This window comes from Copadichromis virginalis, linkage group LG14 (assembly GCF_057382275.1).
Source record: "Copadichromis virginalis isolate Kocher_CV1m ecotype Utaka linkage group LG14, C_Virginalis_male_GT1.1, whole genome shotgun sequence".
NCBI classification, from domain to species: domain Eukaryota; kingdom Metazoa; phylum Chordata; class Actinopteri; order Cichliformes; family Cichlidae; genus Copadichromis; species Copadichromis virginalis.
Genome location: NC_140631.1, coordinates 12935849 through 12957608, shown reverse-complemented (window position 1 = coordinate 12957608; position 21760 = coordinate 12935849). Strand labels below are relative to the sequence as shown.

At 42.2% G+C, this 21760-nt stretch overlaps 1 protein-coding gene across 2 annotated transcripts in view; it reads left to right on the top strand.

Moving 5' to 3' along the window:
• Positions 1 to 228: 228 nt before the first annotated feature.
• The window catches only part of ssh2a (slingshot protein phosphatase 2a), a 31707-nt gene continuing 10175 nt past the window's right edge, over positions 229 to 21760 (top strand). The window contains exons 1-2 of one of the 2 annotated variants that reach the window (XM_085479356.1): positions 229 to 632; positions 3152 to 3195. In XM_085479356.1, the coding sequence (XP_085335482.1) occupies positions 570 to 632; positions 3152 to 3195 (107 nt within the window). In that variant the 5' untranslated portion in view covers positions 229 to 569. Of the gene's footprint in view, positions 633 to 3151; positions 3196 to 15062; positions 15590 to 21760 lie in introns of those variants that run through there. The other variant, XM_085479355.1, reaches the window with a different exon arrangement.

Below are 21760 nucleotides of genomic sequence, written 5' to 3'. Positions count from 1 at the left end.
ATTCAGTGTAAATTATCGTTTTTTAGTGACCTTAGGATAAATTGAAGTGTATTTATCAACCAGCCAGTAGCCCGTTTGACAGCTGTTTAACAGGACGCATGCGCATAGCACCGGCGAGGGATGCTGACGTGTAAAGTGCACAGATGTTGGGCATGCCTCTGTAGGAAATTTAGAAATCTCCTGTCAAAATAAAAGTAGACAAAATTAGACTCTTTGAAGAGGGGCGAATTAATTGGTATCTAAAAATACTCTTATCAAAAAAATATCACATTAGTAATTCGACGTCTTAGGAGTGCACCCTCAGCTGTCGGCTCTCCAGTAAATAGCCAAATGCTGTGTTTGTTTTTCCTCAGTTGCTATAAGTTTCTGGATACAACTTTTCGTTTGAAAAACTAAATGTTACAAAACTTTCATTATTGTTTGCGACTTGACACAAGCGGTGCAACTAAGCAACCTCCGTTGAAATAACCTCGGGAGCACGGTGCACTGTAGTGTCTGCCCAAAATAATGTCCGGTATCCCGTCGTTTCACTCTCCGAGGTGACCGAGGTCTGAGCAGCTGCAGTCGGGATGGCACTGGTTACTGTCCAGCGGTCTCCGACACCGAGCACTACCTCCAGCCCCTGCGTGTCTGTGAGTATCTGTAAACTGGTTTGACGTTTTGCCTCACTTTCGGCTGGTGTGACACGGTGAGCCTACCGTTAGCCCAGTTTGTACTCAACCTACATGGGTGGCTAACTTTACTAGCCGCTAGCCCCATACTGTAAGCCTAAAGGAAGCTCTTACTTTGAGATGAAGAGATGGAGGTTTGAGTTTTAAGCTATTTAGCCAAACACAGGCCACTATCCCAGCTTCATATTAAATGTGAAAAGTTGTTTTTTTTTCTTTCTTTGAAACTAGCAGGAACAAAGCTAGCAGGTAGAGCTTATGTTTGCTAACTCACTTCCTCCCGGAGAACCCAAAGTCGTCTCAGATCAACTGAACTACAAAAACACAACATACATACATAGATAGACAGACAAACAGACAGATGTTTTTTTTAATCAGTTTGAAGTGTTTGTAAAAGTCATCATTATGTTTGTGTATTCTGTGGTGTAAAACGTAGGATAGGATTGCAGTCCGGAGAACAAGACAGCTTCAACGGATCACTGGTTAGTAGAGTGACAGACAGTAAGGGGCCGGGAAGCGGGTTAGTGTGGCAGGCATGTCAGAGCCGGCAGGAAGGCAGTCCTCTTATCCCCTCTGACAAGCCTGAGGTTTCCAGCGTCTGGCTTCAAGCGCTTGAGTGCAGGGTGACGGCGTGGCTGCAGTAGATAAGACCTATGCCTTGTGCAAAGTACTGTTTGTGAGGACAGATGTTGACTGCTCTGGTAGGCTGTTTTCTGAGAAAGAAAAGAAGACAAATACCGACAAGGACTTCTGATTATCACAATGCGTTGCAGAGTTTACATGCGATTGAAGAAAATGTGCAGCCTGGTGGAGAATCACATGGACAGCTGTGCAAATTCTTTTGAATAGATCAGGAGTAAATATATGGTCAGTAAACATCCCGGTGCTGATGCTGGTGGGGAAATTTGTCATCAAGACAAAATGATTTAAAAGCATCTTTAGGCTTATTATTAATGGTTACTAACATTTGCATGGGATGCTGCTTGGCAGAGTTTGGACGCCCTAATAAAGTCCAGCCTTTGCTGAACCAAACAGATGGTTCACACGACTTATTGCTGTTAGTGAATTTATGACCAGGCAGCAAAAGAGTCGCAGGCTGAGGCTACCAGCTGCTTGTCATGAGACCTGCTTCTGATGGGAAGTAGCCTTGTGAGGACTCTTGTGAGATGTGTGCTGCTGAGAGGGCAGAAACCTGAGAAAAGGGGCAGCATTGTATGGGGAGAGAACTGGCAATAAAACTCCTATGAAGGAACTCAGCAGCCATGAGGCTTGCAGCTTGGATGCCACCGCACCATAATAGTTAGAATATTTCCCTGTATGCTTGCCCTCTAAACGTCTGATCCACACAGGATCAAATAAAGGTTTAAGATTGACCCTGTGGTAATACAGAAAGCATTACTTCCACACATCCCAGCAGGGAATAGCCTCCCCACTGTGGCAGTACACAGTAATCTGCCTAGCAGCACTATGAATTCCCAATTCTCATTGGCTATGCAACCACTCCCTACACATCCATGCAAAGGAACGATAACCACAGAGATCCGCACGTAGCCTCCTTCTTACCTTATGTTGTTTTAAACACAAATACGCAGCGTCTACACTAATCAGGAATATGTGGGCTTGCTTTGCGGTGGGAGCCCTGGTTTCACATTTGCCTTTGAAATCTGCTGAGCAAGCCATTGTGTCAGAGGTGTGTGTGTACGTGCAGTATGCATCTGCGCACTCCTTTTTCACCCAAGAAACAATATTTTTGCCTTGGAGGCAGGCCGATAAGCTGTTGATGTAGAGAGCACCATTCAGCCAGATGCTTCTTTAGGCTTAATCGCATCTGTGGTTGTGGACACCAAGAAGAAAATGACAATGCTCTGGCCTGCAGCCGCCTGCTCTTCCTTCTCTTACCCGCCTGTCACCATCTTCCATTATCAATCTTGAAGTAACATCTTATTATCGTTCGGTCTGGGCGTGTCTGTGCACACTGCATGTCTGTATTGGCCTGGGTAGTGGCCCAGGATTGACAGATTGATGCCAAAGAGAAAGTTCCCTCAGTTTGTGAGGGATTACTGAAAAAAGGCTGGGATTAAAAACACGTGCATGTGCGTGCGGCAAACTGTGCTGGTTACAGTGGTGGGGGAGGATGACTGCATGCGTTTTGGGAAGAGAGCACCCGAGGGTGTGGGGAGTATCGGGGGCATGGTCATTCAGTGTGTTTCGGCCTTTATCCCTGGTCTCTGCTCTGAGCCTCACTTGAAGTAGTGGCCCTGTCTTGTGAGTGAAGTCATAGATGAAGAGCTTTACATGGAAGCCCTCACTGCCACCCACTGTAGTGCTCCTATAATGTACAGTTAATAAAATGTGACGCACTCCCATTGGTTGTGAAATAATCTTTGTTCTTCCTGAAATACAAGCATCTCTTGTCAGAAAAAGGTGATGAAAGAGTTAAATAAATATTCTGCTTTCTTTAACAATATTGTTTGCCTCTGCAGGAGTCGGGCAGTGGCGAGGATGACCGTCGCTTCCATCTCAGGAGGTGAGACCACCCCTCTGTCTTATGTTTCTTGTTTCCTTAAACAACCCTTTACTTTCAAATGCTGCCATTAGCAGGATCCACGCAAACTGCATCTCAGACCACTAGGGGGAGACTGTACATCAGTATTATTCAATTTTACCTCTAAGTGCTTAAGCACATTTTATGTTGTCAGTTTATAAGACATTAATATAGCTGTCACATTATTATTATTATTGTTTTTGTTGTTGTTGTCATTATTTTAAGGCAACACTATTCAAAGACCAGAATTCCCATGTGTAAGAGCATTAGAAAAAGTTGCTGTATCTTTCTAGTCACAGCATAATCAAAGGAAATGTATCAATTGGAATCGGATGAAAATGTGTTCCTGTTTATTCCTAAATGTTCCTCGCACACGGTCCCTGCATTGTAGTGCCAAATTTCCTCTGCTTTAAACAGCGAACAGTAAGCTGCTAAGACAACAAGTCGTTCATTCTAAATTTGGAAGTTACTTATATATTTACATTGTGTAACACAGAGCGTTTTGATATGGCAAAAATAGTTCCTTTCTGTTTGGCGTAAACAAATGGCGGCTTTGTGAGAACTTTATATCAATATTTGGCCGTCCCTGTCATATTGCAGGCTGCGGTTAATTTGAGGCTTTCTGCCCGAGGGTTGTGGTCTAGCTGATTTGCTTTTGACGTGTGCATCTGTGTCTTCATAAAAGACGAGGACGTCACAGCTGTTATTGTTTTTTTGTTTCCATGACTCGGGTGGCTCTGTCATTATCCTGCAACCTGGGCCAAGGCCCTGTTCACAATTGAAATGAAATTCTCTTTAGCGAGGAGAGCCTGAAAGCTTGCACTTTGTTATGTTTGTGTCTGGCTTGCTACTAGCTGCCATTCAACACAGACATTTTCTCTCCATTGTGGGGAAGGCTACGCAAAGATACCGCACTCACTTCAAATGTTCTCCCTGCGTTACATTCTGAGACACTAGTGCACAGTCATTAAAGAGGAAGTGGAACATCAAAGCATGTGCAGCCTTTCCGTCTTTAATGGACTTTGTAAAGGGCTTTTGTAGACTAATCTAAACTTTGAAGTGCAATCTAAGTAGCATGTCTTTGTCGTTTAACTTTCTGTGTCAAGCTTTTATCAGGTGTAACTCATATTTTTACGTTGCCTCTTGTCACTGCTGTAGTTACTGTGTAATTCAGCAGGTAAAGATGCAGTGCAGCTAAACTCCACATATATAGTCCAGCTGTGTTGAGCTCAGCCTGAGACAGACAGTTCAGTCAGTGCAGATTAAAGGGCTGGTCTGATTGTCCTGTTTGGAGGCATGACAGAAATGCCAGATAATGCCAGATTTCTGCAGGAGTCGTGTCACAGGAGGAAAAAAGAAAACAACAAAACACTGCCTGCCTGCCAGTCCGTGTTAGTGTTTCCTCATCTTTGAATAGCAGTGCTAAGAAGCAGTCCAGTGAGCCTGAGCTTCTCCACTTCTCTATTTTCTCTTTCTTTATTTTTGCACTTTGACCATGGCCCAGAATCACTATGATTTCATTCAAGTTAATCTAAGGATGCTAAGCACAGTCGGGCCTATTTATTACTAGGACGGGAGACTGAGCTCAGTTGGTAGAGCTCAGGTGGTCTGCCAGTCGGAGCGTTGGTGGAACGATCCCTGGCTCCTACAGTCCATGTGTCCAAGTGTCCTTGGGCATACTGAACCCCAAACTGCATCCATCATTTACCATCTTGGTTCATTCTGGTGGAGTGACATTTATTCAGATGCTAACTCTGACTAGATGAATGTTTATTTAAAACCCTTTGAACATAGTTGTGTACGTGCCGCACTACATCTGGATTGCACCGCAACTTGCTCATAGACAAACACTTTGTCAGGCCCAATATAAAAAAATATTAAAAAAAATTAAAAAATATTTGGCGTTGGGCATGTATAATGCGAACTTGGAACAGAGTGGAATTCATCCAAATGTGGAACATGCAAAAAAAGGGGGTGGGGGGGTTGTCAGATATATTTGAAAGCTGAAAAACGGTGACATCATTCCTACAGTAAACACACCCCGATAGTGACTGCGAGGACATGTGGTCCCGATTATTTGTTAGGTAATACCTCAAAGCAGAGGTGAAGTCATAGGCATTGATGAGCGTGCACACACACATTTATGCGGGTGCAGCCAAGGACCTTGCTAAGCGACGCCCAATGTGTATTAACCAAGAGCAGAGGTCCAATTAACTGTGCACTCCCCAACCTACGTATGCCTTCACACAGCCGCATGGGCCAGTAACATTGCACTGGAGCCGTTCAAACTGAGGAAGGCTTTGGCCTTTTGTACTGCAGTAATATTTTTCTCTCCATCATCGTTTTCTTGTGCTTCTCCAGAGTTTTTGTCTTCTCCTTTTCGCTGTATACCGACTCCCACACTGTATCTCTCACTCTCATATTCTCTTTCTCTCTCAGTCAACATCTTTTTCACACAGACAGATGCAAACAGCTATCTCTGCCCATTGCACCACACCAATGAAGGATAACTGCTGCAGTGCAATAATGAATCTCTGCCACACACTGTTGCCTCAGGACTGACACTGACTGTCAAGGACAGTGTTAGAAAAACTGTCTTTATTTTCCTACCCAAAGCCATCATTTGGCTTTTTTTCCTCTTTTTTTTTTCTTTCCTCTAAGTAAATCTGTTAGTGCTCGAATAAATGTTGGTAAATGTGTTTTACTGTGGCTGCTGCACAAAAGAGATCATTTGCAGGGATATGTGAGTAACTCAGTGTTTGGTCAAATTAGTTTTTAAAGATCCCTGCATTTAATGGTTTAATATTTGTTCACTTTAACCCTGTTCTACAACATTATCCATTACAGTGTTGTGTACTGTTCAGCACAGAGATTGATATGGGATAGGGATATTAACTTGGATGTTTCCTGCTTCATTAATCTTGTCTAATCTTGTAGCTGTCCCACAAAATGCTAAGGTGCACAAGCTGGATTCGTTCCTTTAAACCACAAAGGCATACCCGCAATCACTTCTCCTTCTCCTGCCTATTTGGTTTGCTGTTCACAAAGTGCCACAATGTATCAGCAAAAATGCCACCTTAGTTAGCTCTGTGTCAATGTATTGTATCTACTGTAGTGAGAAAGCAGGCCGAGGATGAGAAAAGCTTGTGTGAAGAAAGGACCTGTTGTTTAGCAGCCCTCCTCCTGACCTTGTCTGTCTATTGTGTCCATGCTGTACAACATTTCCTTTTTACTGAGTGCAAAACGGGTCATTGTATTGCCGTGTTGGCTGTTTGTTTGCAGTACAGCTCCAAAAAGAAAAAAGGGTAGACTGCTTCATCAAATGTAAATAAAAGTACAATAGAGTGATTTGGAAATGATTTACATGTAATTGAAAATATTATCTATTATATTACTGGGCAACAGGCCGGGAGCGCAGAAAGGCCAGTTTAGCACACAGGCATAAGTACTACAGAGCCTTGCTGTGGTAATGCATGTTAAAATAATCACGGCCTTTAATGGAGGAGGAGTGGCACAATAGGTTTCTCCAAAATTGTATTGTTTATAATTAATGCTGCCTTGACCATTGAAATCCCTTGCGTTGTATAACTCTTTTGTTGCCTGTTCATGTTGTAGATTTATAGAGAACTCTGAAACAGGTGCACACAAGCAGAGCAGGTTCATCAGGCCTGCTCTTAGAATGAGAAGGGCGAGGTGCAGTAATCAACACCAAGCCAACGGCATGCTCTTTAAACACCAACTTCTCATGTGGAAACAAGTTTATAAGCTGTTATATGTCATTTATACCCTGCACCTGCCTTCTGTCTTTCTACAGCACACCTGCTGTTTAAACATTGAGTGCTTGATTAGTGACTACATGGGCGTATGTGTTCCCACCGCCACTAAGAAACTGCAGTGCGCAGTTTGTACTTCCAGTATTTCGCCCATGGAAGTTCTGCCTTGTGGGACAATAAGCATTTCATGCACAATATCTGACAATTTTATAATGCAGAAAATGGAAATCATGGTTCATCAATGCAAGTTTTGTAATTTAGCTGAATTATGCAATTGCAAATTGGAAATATTAGAGTCACTGGAACAACAGGAAAACTATTCGGGTCCTGGTAAGTTTTCTTTTTGAAAACTATATTTTGTGACTTATTCATTAAGAGAAACTAATTCTCGGGAAAGAAATTCATACTGGATTAGCCATAACCTCAGTGGAAAAAAATCTGTGATGTAACAGTTGGAAACAGTGGAAATCCACAAACAGCATGCAGTTAATTCCACAGAAGAGCCAAGGGTTACAGTCATTGTGTGCAACATATTTAATTTGATTTTAATTTCAATTCAGTTTTATTTATATAGTGTCAAATCACAACAGTCTTCTTAAGGCAGTCTATATTGTCTGGTAAAGACCAAACAATAATAGAGCGAGAACACCAACAATCAAACCACCCACTATGAGCAAGCACTAAGCAACAGTGAGAAGGAAAAGCTCCCTTTTAACAAGAAGAAACATCGGGCAAAATCAGGCTCATTTATACTGTTGGAAAGTCTGCTTCTTTTCCCTTAATCGGTGCCCTATTTGTAAAGAAAATGCATTTGTAGGTTGAGCAGCAGAGTTGAGTATGTGAGTTGTGCCCATGAAAAACTTGATCTGGTCTCGGACTGAACTCTATTATCCAAGATGACAACAATTGCCAATTGGGTGTACTGTTCGTGCCAGAGTGACCAACACAACCACACTGTCTGACTTGCGACAAATACTGGTTGACAAATGTTATAACATCCCACAGCAGTGACCCAAGTTGGTAACCAACATGAGATGAGGAACCAGGTTGTTGTGGATCTGTATGGCTCTTCCACATGTTATTGAGGCCCCTGTTTGATAATTGAATAAATTGTTAAATTGGCAATATGTCTTGTTTATTCAGACTTCATCCAATTCAATAAATGACACCACACAAGAGTCTATGGCAGAGTAAGCTGTTTAGCATTGGCTGAGAAGATTTGGCAAGTTTTTCATCAACTTAACCCACACACTGAACTCTGCTCCTCAACCCACAAATGCATTTTCTTACAAATGTGGCATTATTTAAAGGAAATAACAAGCTTTCCACTGGTATAAAATTTATTGCCAAGACGCATTGTTACAACTAAGAAACAATCAACCAAACACACATTCCCTTACTTTTTCTGACAAGTTTAAATATATAACATACACAACATATGTCACTGAGTAATGCAAGATATAACAATACAGATATAACAGTTTTGCAGTTATATTTGCAGAAATACGTTCTGGGCTAACTTCACTTACACACCTATTTTCAGCTTGTCCTTATCTAAAGTATACTTTTGGTTTACTGTTCAATATCTTTTGCTAATAGAGCCTTATTTGTCTTTCTTATATGACTGTTCAGAGCTTTAGAGCCATTTCTCCAAAGCTAAGCGCTTGTACAGCTGACTGGGCTAAGTCTTCAGCAAACATTTGAACTTTAGGCATTGTAGGTCATGATGTTCTTCAGTTTGTTTTCAACTTGAAATTCCCTTTTAAGTGATAAAGGAAGACGTAGCTCGGAAACAGTTGTGCAACTTGTTCACATCTCAACTAAACACCACAGCATGGTCTCAGGTTACCATCCCAGAGACAAATAGGTTTCCACTGGGTGCTGGTAAATTTGATGACACTAAACAGAACCACATGACAAGAGCACTTGAGCACACAACCTGCCCTGTGATGCAAGAGCAGTCAGTGGGACACGTAGGTGAAGCAAAGTATAGTTTGAGGACTGGAGTGCTGGTGTGTTTGTTTCATATGTGATTTAATCAGAGTTATTGGCACGTACACACTCTGGCAACTGGTTTGTTGTCTGTTTCCCTGCGTTGTAGCATTGCCGTTGGATCTATGCAAATTAGGGTTGTAGTTTTATTTTAGCTCACTTATTATGACATAAGTTTACATTCACTGTCATGAGTTCAGCTTTATTAACAGTCATTCACTACTTGCAAAAGTACGATTATACGTTTGTTTTTGGAGATTTTTTATAAGATAAGTAAGAGTACTTCATAAAACAATGACAATAACATGTCATAATCATTTCAGAGAAGGGGATAATAAAATGGCACACAGTTTAAGGAGAGCAACTCTAGCTCATTAAATTGTTCGCGGACCTAGAACATACACCAATCAGCCACAACATCCCAGCTTCCGATGCTGTAGCAGGAAAGCTAAGGCTGCCTATAGGAGGAGGATTGAAGATCACTTTGCTGACAACGACCCCAGAAAAATGTGGCAGGGGATCAATCACATTACCAACTACAGAAGCAATAACCAGGCAACATCTAGGACTGATGCCTCACTGGCTGAGGATCTAAACCGTTTCTTCGCCCGCTTTGAGACGACCAAGCCCTCAGCTGCCACACCACTTCCACCCGCCCCCAGCACTGGCACACTAACACTTAGGGAGCACCAATTGAGGTGTGTTCTAAGGTCAGTGAATCCCAGGAAGGCGGCAGGTCCTGATGGAATACATGGAAAGGTTCTCAGAGCATGTGCTGACGAACTGACCGGAGTCTTCACTAAAATCTTCAACCTTTCCTTGTCATCAAACACCGTCCCGCCCTGCCTCAAAACTTCCACCATCATCCCCATCGCCAAGAAGACAGCTGTGGCCAGCCCAAATGACTACAGGCCTGTTGCACTTACGCCTGTAGTGATGAAGTGCTTTGAGAGACTGGTCTGTCAGCACATCAGGGCCGGTCTGCCTCCCACTCTGGACCCCCACCAATTTGCCTACAGGACAAATCGTTCCACCGAGGACGCTATCACCATAGCGCTCCACACTGCGCTGAGTCACCTGGAGCACCGAGGAAGCTATGTGAGAATGCTCTTTCTGGACTTCAGCTCAGCATTCAATCATATCATCCCGGAGATCCTGGTCCAGAAACTGTCTCACCTGGGACTCTCCACCCCCATCTGCCTCTGGATCAAGGACTTCCTGACAAATAGACCACAGTCTGTCAGACTCGGCCCCCACCGGTCCAGCACCATCACACTCAGCACCGGGTCTCCACAAGGATGTGTTTTGAGTCCCCTCCTGTTTACGCTCTACACATCCGACTGCTCCCCTACCCATCTCTCAAACACCATCATAAAGTTCGCGGATGACACCACAGTGGTTGGACTCATCTCAAGGGGGGATGAGTCGGACTACAGAGATGAGGTCAACAGACTGACTGAGTGGTGTTCAGTTAACAACCTCCAACTGAACACCACGAAAACTAAAGAACTTATCTTGGACTTCAGGAAGGGCAGAGCAGACCCGGCCCCACTTTACATTCACGGGAGCTGTGTGGAGAGGGTACACTCCATGAGGTTTCTGGGCGTGCAGATATCTGATGACCTCTCCTGGACTGCAAATACTACAGCGGTGGTTAAAAAGGCCCAGCAGCGTCTCCACTTTCTGAGAGTGCTCAGGAGGAACAACCTGGAGGAGAGGCTGCTGGTGACATTTTACAGAGCCACCATAGAGAGCATCCTAACGTACGGCATAACAACATGGTATGCAGGGTGCTCAGCTGCAGACAGGAAAGTACTGCAGAGGGTCATCAACACAGCCCAGAAGATCACTGGCTGCTCTCTGCCCAGCCTGGAGGTCACTGCAAACTCTCGGTACCTCAGCAGAGCTGGCAATATCATCAAGGACCACTCTCACCCCAGCAACCAACTGTTTGAACTATTACCGTCAGGCCGACGGTACAGGTCACATAAAACCAGGACAAACAGATTCAGGGATAGCTTCTTTCCCAGAGCTATCACCGTAGTAAATAAGCACAAAAACAATTGAACCTATTCCATACCGTCACTGTCATTATATTATGCTGCTATTCATACTGTCATTATATTAATGCTGCTATCCTGTATATATTGTACATACTATTGTTTGAGTACTTACGATTGTTTTTTTTGTACTTTTTATATTTTACATTTATATTTATTATTGAAACTTGCACCAAGGGAGTGGCACTCCAATTTCGTTGTACTCTGTACAATGTCAATAAAGGCTATTCTATTCTATTCTATTCCCAATCTTGCCACTGAAGGTGTCATTTCATAGCATAGCATCAGAACATTTAAATAAGTTGTGAGGTTGGACATCTGTGGGTCAGATCTATTTTTCCAGCCCTTCCTAGAAAAATCTGGGACATTTTGGAAACCAAGTCAACAACTTGGACTGGATTTAAGAAATTACGAGAGCGTCACAAGGAGTGGACTGAGGCTGGTATTAGTATTGCATCAAGAGCTTCTAGGCACAGGCGTAGTCAGGAAACGGGCTACAATTGTCACATTCTTAATATCAAGTTACTCCTAAACTAGAGACAACAGCAGAATCATCTTACTTGGGCTAAGGAGAAAAATAACTGAAGTGTTGGTCCTCTTTGAGATAAATTTTGAATTACATTTGGAAATCAAGGTTTTACGCTTTGGAAGAAGACTGGAGAAGCACACAATTCAAAATGTGTCAAGTCAAACCTGCAGTCTGTGATGATTTGGGGTCGTCATGGTTGTTTCATAGCCCATATAGGTGTCTACCAGGGGATTTTAGAGCACTTTGTACTCCCATCTGATAGAGAATTGCCATTTTCCTTTTTGAAGAGGACTTAGCACCTGCCCACAGTGCCAAAAATAGCCATGGTATTACTGTGGTTGATTAACCAGCTAACTCACCTGACCTGAACCCCAGAGTATCTATAAGTTAAGATGCCAAAAGGAAGATGACAAATACCTTACCCCAAAATATAGATGATCTGAAGGCTGCTGTCAAGCCAACCTTGGTCTCAGTAATGCCTCAGCAGTGTAATAAGCTTATCACCTCCATGCCACAGCGCATTGCTGAAGCAATTCTTGGTAAAGGGCACCCAAATAAATACTGAGTATATAAATAAATATATATATCGAAGTTATAAACACTTTTGAATTGAGCTTTGAAAATATTCTAATAGTTTGTGAACGGATGTGCCAGTCCGATAGCTGGATCAGACATTGGTCTGATAGGCCCAGAAAGTAGGGCTGCTCGATTATGGCAAAAATGATAATCACGATTATGTTCACTGAAATTGAGATCGCGATTATTTGACGATATTTATTTAACCCTTTAAGACCTACTATAGAACCAAGTCCGCCAGAGCTTTTATTATTTTTTTTACATGTTGTAGTGCCATTTGTGGGAGCATTTCAAGTTGCTAAATAACTGTTATAGCCCATATTTTAATAATATGTATGCATTAAGTCCATAGTAACTACATTAATTGCAAAAAAGTGCAATAAACTACAAAAAAATTTATATCGTTTTTGTTTTGTTTTTTTACATATATTTCTACTTGGAGAAATTTAAGAGGTTTATCCCTCAAAACTTTAAATACAAAAAAGTTGCAAAAAATAGTTTACAACAACAGGAAATTTATTTTGAGTGTCTTCATAGTTTTATTTTGGAGATACACCAATTTTTATATACTGCAGGAAAAACAAAAAAAACAATCCTATGATGCAAATTTGCAAAGAAAACAGCAGGTGCATCAAAATAAACTATTTCCAGCAGTGCAATTTGAGTTCTAAGCATCCCAGAAACTATTCAGAAAAGTCAAACATGACCAGTGTAGGCTTTTAAGGCCTACAAGTAAAAAACTACATTTCTGCGAAAATGACGTCACTTCCAGTTTCGGCCAGGAAATGGCGGACATGCGACAGTTCGCGCTGACGTCTGTTTCACTGTGGGAAGTGTTACGAACAGCTGATCGGATCGGCAAAGCGTGTTTCTGGAATATTATGTTTTTGTTCCTGCAAGCGCTTTTTATGCAATTTTTGCAAAGCTTTATGTGGAACGAAACCGTGACCGAGGACAAGCTGATGGCATAAGATGCAAGTACAACTCCTCCGGTTTCATGTGCAAAACAAATTATTGCGCTAGCTTACGCGGTTCGGGTTCTACAGGGATTTAAAAATAGTTACACAAAACGGAGCATGCTGCTCTGACCGGCTTTAAAGGGTTAACAATGACTTTAGAAAATAATATAAAATAGTGTGCAACACCACTGAAGTTTTTTTTTTACCTCTCTTTTCAACCAACAGCAGTCACTCTCCTCTCCTCTCCAAATAACTTCTGCTTAGCTTTCCGAGCTTCCCTCGGGTCCTCTTAATCAGCGGTCTCCAACCTTTTTTGCGCCACGGACCGGTTTATGCCCGACAATATTTTCACGGACCGGCCTTTAAGGTGTCGCGGATAAATGAGGGAGGGGCTAATAATCGGCTCAGTCATTTTTAATGATCGTTGAAAGCCCAGATCGTAATCGTGATTAAAATTCGATTAATTGAGCAGCCCTACCAGAAAGTCTTCTCAACTCAGTGATAATGTGCCGCACTATGGTACAGTCAATGCAGTTCAACAGTGTGAATCTAACAACAGTGGCACAACAGTTTTGTACCTGACACTGGTACACCAACAGCTTCTATTTTTATGTTTACACAAGTTTTGTACTTAACTGCAAAATCTGAAATGAACTGGATTAGGCTAATTTCAGATACTGGATTTCAGATTTTCATGATCTATAAGCCATAATCATAAAATTTAAAACAAAGATTTCACTTAATGTTCAGTGAATATAGAATATATGAACTTTTACCTTTTTGAATTAAATCCCCCCCCCTTTTCCCAAATATTCTCATTTTTTAAAGATTCACTAGTACATCCAACAAAGTTTCCAGGTGCTACTGTTACAGGTTAGTCAGTGTTTTCTGCTTTAACAGGATGTAAGAACTACAGGCTGGAAAGTTTGTGATTGCTTAGCCAAAGGTGTATTGTGTAACAGTATTCTTAATAGTGCCCTATTTTCAGACTTCCTACCGATAACTGCACTACTTTGGAAACACTCAAAACAAAAATCCAGCCCTCTGTAAACACAGTATGACTCTTCTCCATTGTGTAGAGGTAGAGGTCATTTACTACAGATGTTTTAGTTTAGAATTTAAGGCACTTGGCACACGTTGGTGTGACTGCAGCAGCAGGGGGGTGCGCTGTGGTTTTTACCTTGTTTTTCAGATTGTTTGCAGCTTACATAGGACCCAGCATGCTGGCGCGTCAACTGAACATAAAACTTTAAAAGGCTATAAAATAAACCTTAAGCCTGTGCCCACCTCACAGCATGGAGTACCTCAGCTGATACTTGATACCCTCAGACCAGCTTCATGGGAACAGTCACTGCTCACCCAGACTTTCTTGACAAGGCAGGCTCCACTTTACCTAGATACTACAGGCTCACTGCTACAGCAGCTCAGCCCAGATAACTTCAGCCTGTTTCTCATTTATCTGCTCCTTATGTAACCCAGCCACATGGTTTGTGTGTTGGGAGGGAAGTTTGGAGAGGAGACAAGTCTTCACAGTGAGCTGACTGCAGAACCAAAAGCCCATGCGAGTTTTATTCCCTCTATTACATTAGCTTGTTAATGAATAGATCCTCTATTGACCCTGTTGTGCCGGGACAACTAATCAGCTGCTGGGCCTCACTTGACTCTGGCAACTTTAACATACTAGGCTTATTAAATGCACCACTCCGTGTTTAATCTATTATGGATGCGGCATTAAGTAATTCCCAACTTCTAACCAAACACTGAAGCTGTATCTTCAGCCAGTCAAAGCAGCCAAAAACCTGCGGAGTAGAGAACTGGTTTACTTTCAAAAGCGTCGATGCAGAGGTGCTGCTAGTGCCGTCAGTCCCACTTCCCTCTTGCCCTCATTGGCTTCCCCATATTTCCCAAAAACACGTGGCTCCAGCTCCTCCCTGCTATGACTTCTCCAGCAAGAGTTTGACCCAAGTCATACGCCTCAGTACTGTACATGGTAAAGGATATTACCTCTTGTGGCAGGGATGAATATGTTTTTAGAAAACGCTGCGGTGATCCTCTTTTAAAATGGCTTTTGCTTTCTTGGGGAAATACTGGACAGTGATACGCTGCTGACGGGGGCAGGAACACGGCGTGCTAGCTTCAATCTTCCTGCCTTATTTATTGTAACAGAACTACGATTTGGAAACGTCTTATTTTTGTGTGAAATATTTAGAGGAATATTTCCTCACTTTTTGTCGAATCGCGCCGTAAAATCCTCCCACGGAAGACTGTTTGCGATGACTGTGGGAGAGGAGTAAAAGTTCTCCATCGGACTTTAAAAACACCTGCCGCTCTCTGCTCCCTCCGCGCTGCCCTCGACGGCATGACCCTCGGCACGGTGGCCGGTTCCGACTGCTCGTCGCCGGTCAGCTTCTGCTCCTGCTGCGGGGCAAAGATGGTACCCTACTTCAGCGACGACGCGGTGGTGTCAAAAAATGAGATCAACCAGCTGTAAGTTGCACAAGAGTGGCATGCTGTGAACAGTAGTGACAGTGGGCTGTTTCGTATTGAATAAACAATTAGACGACATAGTGTGTGTGTGTGTGTGAGTGAGACTAAAAACAATAAGTAGGTGGGACTGCGACACAGAGTGAAGCTGCCGTTAAGTAACAGGGTCTCCATTCAAATTTCTCCAGCACAACTTCAACTCCAACGTGGAAGTAGACTGTGGGCGTACTGTCTGAAACTCGAGTGTGCTAATAAAGATTTAAAATACACACCAGATTGTCACCATTATTTCATCTTGTAGCAATTTTATCATTTACCACAATACTCGATGTTCTAGTGAATTGATGCAATATGTGGGTTTTGTAATATCAGGGTTGATGAATGTATTTCCTGGTGACGTATCAGGGTCTTACTCATCACAGTACTCCCTTTTTGACCTTACTAAGACATAAGTGCTCTTCAGCCTGTGTGAATCATCCAACCTGTTTCCAGGTGTGGACATGGAATTAAGCAAGGGATTCCTCTTTAGGTATACTTAGTGGAGAGAAATGGGGGGAAGGAAGGGGTCACCCGATTGCCATAATAAGAGATTTATGTGGCAGGGGGCATGTTGGTATTTAGTATCATGACTGAAATAGAAATAAGAGCTTTTGAGGAAGATGAGTTAAATAAAGTGGAGAAAGAAGAAACTGTAAATAATTTTTTTGTTTTCTTTACTTTTGGCTATAATATGTGACAAGTTAAACTTTTATGTTTGAGGTCAGTGGCTTAATGTGTCTTAATATTATTAAGGAAAAGACTCAAACTGACCCGTATCCACCTGGATCCTGACAGTTAATTTAAGCAATAAGCATCTGAATGTGACTTTTAAAATAATCCCAAACAGTTAGGACTGTTGTGTGTCTGGTAAACCAATAATAGTACTGCACAACTGGCTGCTCATCAGAATTTTTTATAAGCTGTCCATATATCCTGTTCTGTATTAGAAGTTCTAATACAGAACTGTCGGTGAAAATTATTCTTGGAGCTAAGTTTAATTGAGCTGCATTTTAAAGAGGTGCAATTTCACAATTTGTGTATATTTTCTAAGTTCACTATTTTGTATGTGTTGAGAAAAACACAGATTTTAAAATTACATGGTCTAATATTTACATTTAGCATATAACTGCAACATTATTTTTTCGTTTGTTTTTTTTAAAGACTCGAAAGGACTTGAAATTCAAAGTTTCAGACTTGTGACTTGACTCGGACTTTTACACCAGTGACTTGAGACTCGACTCTGACTTGCCTGACATTACTTGAGACTTGACTTGAGACTTGAGGATAAAGACTTGAGACTTACTTGAGACTTGCAAAACAATGACTTGGTCCCACCTCTGATTAGAACTAATGCCCTTTGTTGAGATGTCAGTGATGGATGATTACTTTATCATCCAGTGGTCTTATCTGTTGTCTCTCTGTGCCTGCAGACATCAAGGCAAAGTTGGGTGAAGCTTGGTTTTGCCTGAGAGATGTAAAAGGATTTAGCTGACTTGTACATGTGGTGAAGACGAGTCTGCTCTTCAGGACAGATCAAAGGCCTACTGTGTTCCAGTATTTCTAAACTCATGTGGTGCCGTCTCAGATAATCTCAACAAATTTGGGGAAGAGGGGGAAAAAGAAAATCAATGCAAAACTTCTTCAAAACTACTTAAACTAGATTAAAAGCTTATGTAATCAGCATTAACCAATTTGTATTTAGTTCCAGTGTCGGGCTGTTTTCATGGAGTCAGCGAGCGCATGAGAACGGGCCCTCTATTATGGTTTTCAGGAAAGTCAAGGGCAAAGTGTGTGTCTTGATTGCATTGTTTTTTAGTTGGTTTACACGTGACAGTGTAGCAAAGTTATTGAGTAAACTGAACGTTTAGCTTTTATTAGAGCTGCACCCACTCGTTAAGGAAATAGTTTTTCTTTCTTTCTTTTTTTTCTGTGAGTTTGCACAAGGTTGGTTTATGGGAAGAAGTTACTCTGAGACAGGCACACAGTGCTTACTGGCAGTCGCGTGTCTGGTAAACAGCAGCAGATGTGGGAATCTTTCTGACTTCCTGGCTTTGTTTGAAATACAGCATGATGCTAGTGGCTTGTTGTGATCAGCAGTTTTTTGTAGTGCCCAAAGATGGTTTCGAGCCCTTATCACGACACAGGGGACGTGCTTTCATTTTTTTCTGTTTGTGTGCACACATACATGTCTGTTTATGTCAGACAAATGCTGATTTTTAACCAGGTTTCTGCACGTAATTACAGGCTTTGAGGCTGTCACTGGACTTTAAGTGTTGCCTGAGGATAAACGACACCTGGAACACTGTTGTTGTGCCATCAGTTTTTAAAAGATACTGGTAAACCCTCTCCTCCACTTTTATCCGTGTTTGTGTTTTGTACACATTGTCCAAAGCAAACGGATGGGACTGAAACGTGACAAAGATGTTTTGTTTGAGCGTTTGCGGAAGAGACTATCAGCTGAACAGTGATACAGGCACCTGGTTATAGGTCCTTACCTGGGCTGTGTGTGGGCGATTTGTCTTTAACGTTAAGTAGGTTTCTCGAAGTTTGTATAATTAGCTTAAGTAAATCGCCTGATATCAGACAAAACAGATGATTCTGTTTGTTGCCAAGTTTCTATTAGTGCTTAATTGTGTCCAGGTACAACCACTGCTCATCTATATTTTGCCTCGGCCACATTAAAAAAAGATTTCTTTCTGTAACTGTAAGTGTAAAATGTAGTCCGGATCCTTCTGAGAATAGCCTCGAGTGCCTGACTCAGGTATGTTCATTTCCAGCACTCATACCTTTGTCTATCAGATTACCAAAGAAACAGTAGTGAAACTTGTGGTACTTAATTGCACGCTTGCAGAAGCCAGGGGAAAAGGGCAGCAAGCCAACTGTACTAGCAAAACAAAAGTCTATGTTTAGTTTGACCCGAATTTTGTCTCTTCATCGGTCCTGACCTCTTCTGCTCCAGAGGCCCTCATCTGCTATTTGAGTTTCCATGTTTGTCCAACAGTCTGTTTAGCATCGAGCAGACTTTGTGGAAATGCACTTTGATTAAAATTACAATCAAAAACATGTAACCTCTTGAGATTTCGTGTGACACGGGCCTTCAGCCAGACTTGAATGAGGACGTTGAGGTTTGTGGGTCTGCTAGCTCACCGTGACACTACACGAACATAACTTCTCCCTTTGGTCTTCTGTCTGTCATTTTTTTTCTGCATGTTCATGGCTTATGCTTCCAGGCATCAGGGCCCACGTGCACCTGCAGACATGTGGACACACATAAACATACACAGCAGCTAATTCCCTGCCTTTCTCATGGGCTGTATCCGTCTCTGTTGTAAACTCCTAAAGCCTTAGGAGGACCTGCCCTCCACAGAGCAGACCCTATATTTATCCCACTCTCCTCCTGAGAGTGACTAATATGGGCACAGGCTGGAGGAGGGGGTCAGTCAGCTATCTGCCCACTATGTGGAGTGGTCCTTACATAGTGATGATTGTGTCTGTGGCTGTTGCCCTAACATGTACCTACAGCTTTGCTTTAGCCCAAAAGCCTGGGATGGCTTAATGCCAAAAGATGACCCACCCTGCTCTCAGCTACACGCTCTGACCGGGTCTTCTTTCTTTACCTCCCATCTTTCACAGTCCACTTGGCTCTGTGGAGCCCAATTTAACTGAACTCGTTGCCCTCTTTCCATTTCCCCCTTTGCTGTGTCCTCATGTTTGTAGAGCGCTGGCCTTTAAATCAGCCTGAAAGTGCATATTTTCAACTGTCTTGGCAATTTCTTATCTTTCTCTCATACACTCCTACAGACTGCAGTGTTCTCGGTCTGACGGTGCCATATCACATTACTAATTTATCATTTAAAATGAGTTCGGCTTAAAGGCAGCTGCATAACATGAGTTGACCATTCTAATTTAATGAGAGGCTTGAAGTGATTCAAAGATTTACCCATTAGATTCAAAGCAGATGTGTGTGATGGTGCAGAAATTAAGAATTATGTCCCTAATGACTCTATAGTGTGCCCTATTAATTAATGAATTGAAAATTTTGTCTATAAAATATCAGAAATCAAGAAAAATGTCCAGATAAAACTGTTCACAGCTCAAGGACATTAATCTTGTTTAGTAAAATGTCAAATTAGAGAAGCTTGAACTGGTGAATGCTCATTATTTATTTATTTGTTTATTTCCAAAAACTCTTCTTTTTAAACAAAATAATCAATCTCTTGATCATTCGATGCAACCCTGGTGAGATTCCTCTGGGTGATGATATTCTGTGCTTCTAACTGGCTTTACTTGTTTGTATTCATCCAGCACTAGCCTGAGTACAGTATTACAGCAGCACACGCAAGCTTCAGTGTGAACCCTCTGCAGCGTCAAAGAGAAGCTTCTATGTACAGTTCATCGACTGCTGAGACTTTTAAAGGACTACTGTATTTTTAGAAGCTGTATATGAGAGTCATTCACAGCCCCCCACCTTTCAAAGCATGGGGCTTACATTACTCTCTCTGTGTGTCTGTGCGCAGGAATACAAGTGCGCGTTTGCTCGCACGCGCGTGACCCTCCACACCAGGTTCTCGGGAAGAGTAGCAGTGTTGCATTACATGACATTGTACAGTAGCGCTGCTGTACACAGTCATTTCCAAGTACAGCACAGCACATAGGAAACTCACAAGTGTAAGTGGGGCATGATGCAGCAGGAACTGAGGAGAATGACAGAAACTTAAAAGTAGGACAAAGTTGTGTGAAATGCAGAAAACAGAAAAAAAGAGGGGGGGGGGAGTAAGAGGAAACAGCTGGTTCAAGGGTGGGTGGGTTATGGGAAATGAGCCCAGCACAAGTCAGTCTTTTTTTGTTTTTTTCCTCTGCGTTGTCTCCTGATTCTCCATATCTATGGTCTCAGCAAAACTCAGGAAGGGCAGTTGGATGGCGGGGAGGATAGAGAGATGAAGTTACAGACAAGAGGGGGGATGACAGGAAGACTAAATGACAGACAGCACTGGACTTTTTTTGCTGTTTTGAGTGTGAAACTGTAGAACTTGATGAACTCCAAGTTGGGTTCATTGAGTGTAAGCCTGCTGCTAAAGCTAAAATATGCTCGCGGCACACTAGGGTAGCATCAAAATAAACATATCAGTCAAATACCTGATTGTTTGACCTCAGAGATTTGATGTCATCACCTCACATTCATTAATCCCAGTGATCTTTATCGCGTCAGTTCCTTGTTTTAGCTGCCAGCTAAAAGCCGCCCTTGTTTTGAGCAGAACAGGTTGGACGACTGCTTGGAAGAGTGTTTCCTCTACTAACTATTTGTATCTGCAGTGGTTTTGTTTTTGTTTTTTTTCTATTTCTTTTTTGAACTGATGTTTATTTACTGCATCTTTTAAAAAAAGTCAGAAAAGGATCTTCCTTAAGAATGTGTTTAACTTTTAAGACTCACGTTTTGCTGATTAGGATCATTGTGGCTGCACGCACATCTGTTTCTACACCGGCTGCATTCTTGCCAGCTTGACTTGTGGTGTCATTTTTGGCAAAACCTGCAAAGTGAATACAGCCGATGTGTTTTTGTTATAATGATGCATTTCTCCTTGGGCTGGAAGAGTTACTTAATTATATATTAATTATATTTGTTAAGAGCATAATTTTCATAGCAGCAGTACTTTTCTTTTTTCTTTTCTTTCTCTCTGTATCCACTCATGAAACACTAGCAGCCGAGCGCCCGGCTGGCCAAGTGGTAGACTTCTCGCTTAGCATCATTAAAGTTATGCTTTAATGATCGCATGGTTATCATTAGCTGCTGCAGGAGTAGATGTTTTAACTTGTTTTCTAGCTATCTTGTGAGGTTGGTGTACCTCCGTACACTAAACATACACCTGGTCAATCATACATGCAAGCACGACACTTTAACTGGTATCCAGTTAAAACATTGGCCTCAGTTTATAATGCATCTTCCTCCTCAATGCAGTGACCTCAGTCACAGTTAATAAGATTAAGTGTCTCAAAGGGAGCAAAAAGCCCGTTTAACTAGGCCTGCTTTGGATTGAAGTATTGTGCGCTGGCCAACTCTTATCGCAGCTAAAACATTGTGTAGGAGGGGGACTCGTTCCATCTTCCCTCTCGGACCCCCGGTCCCCCTCAGTTCCC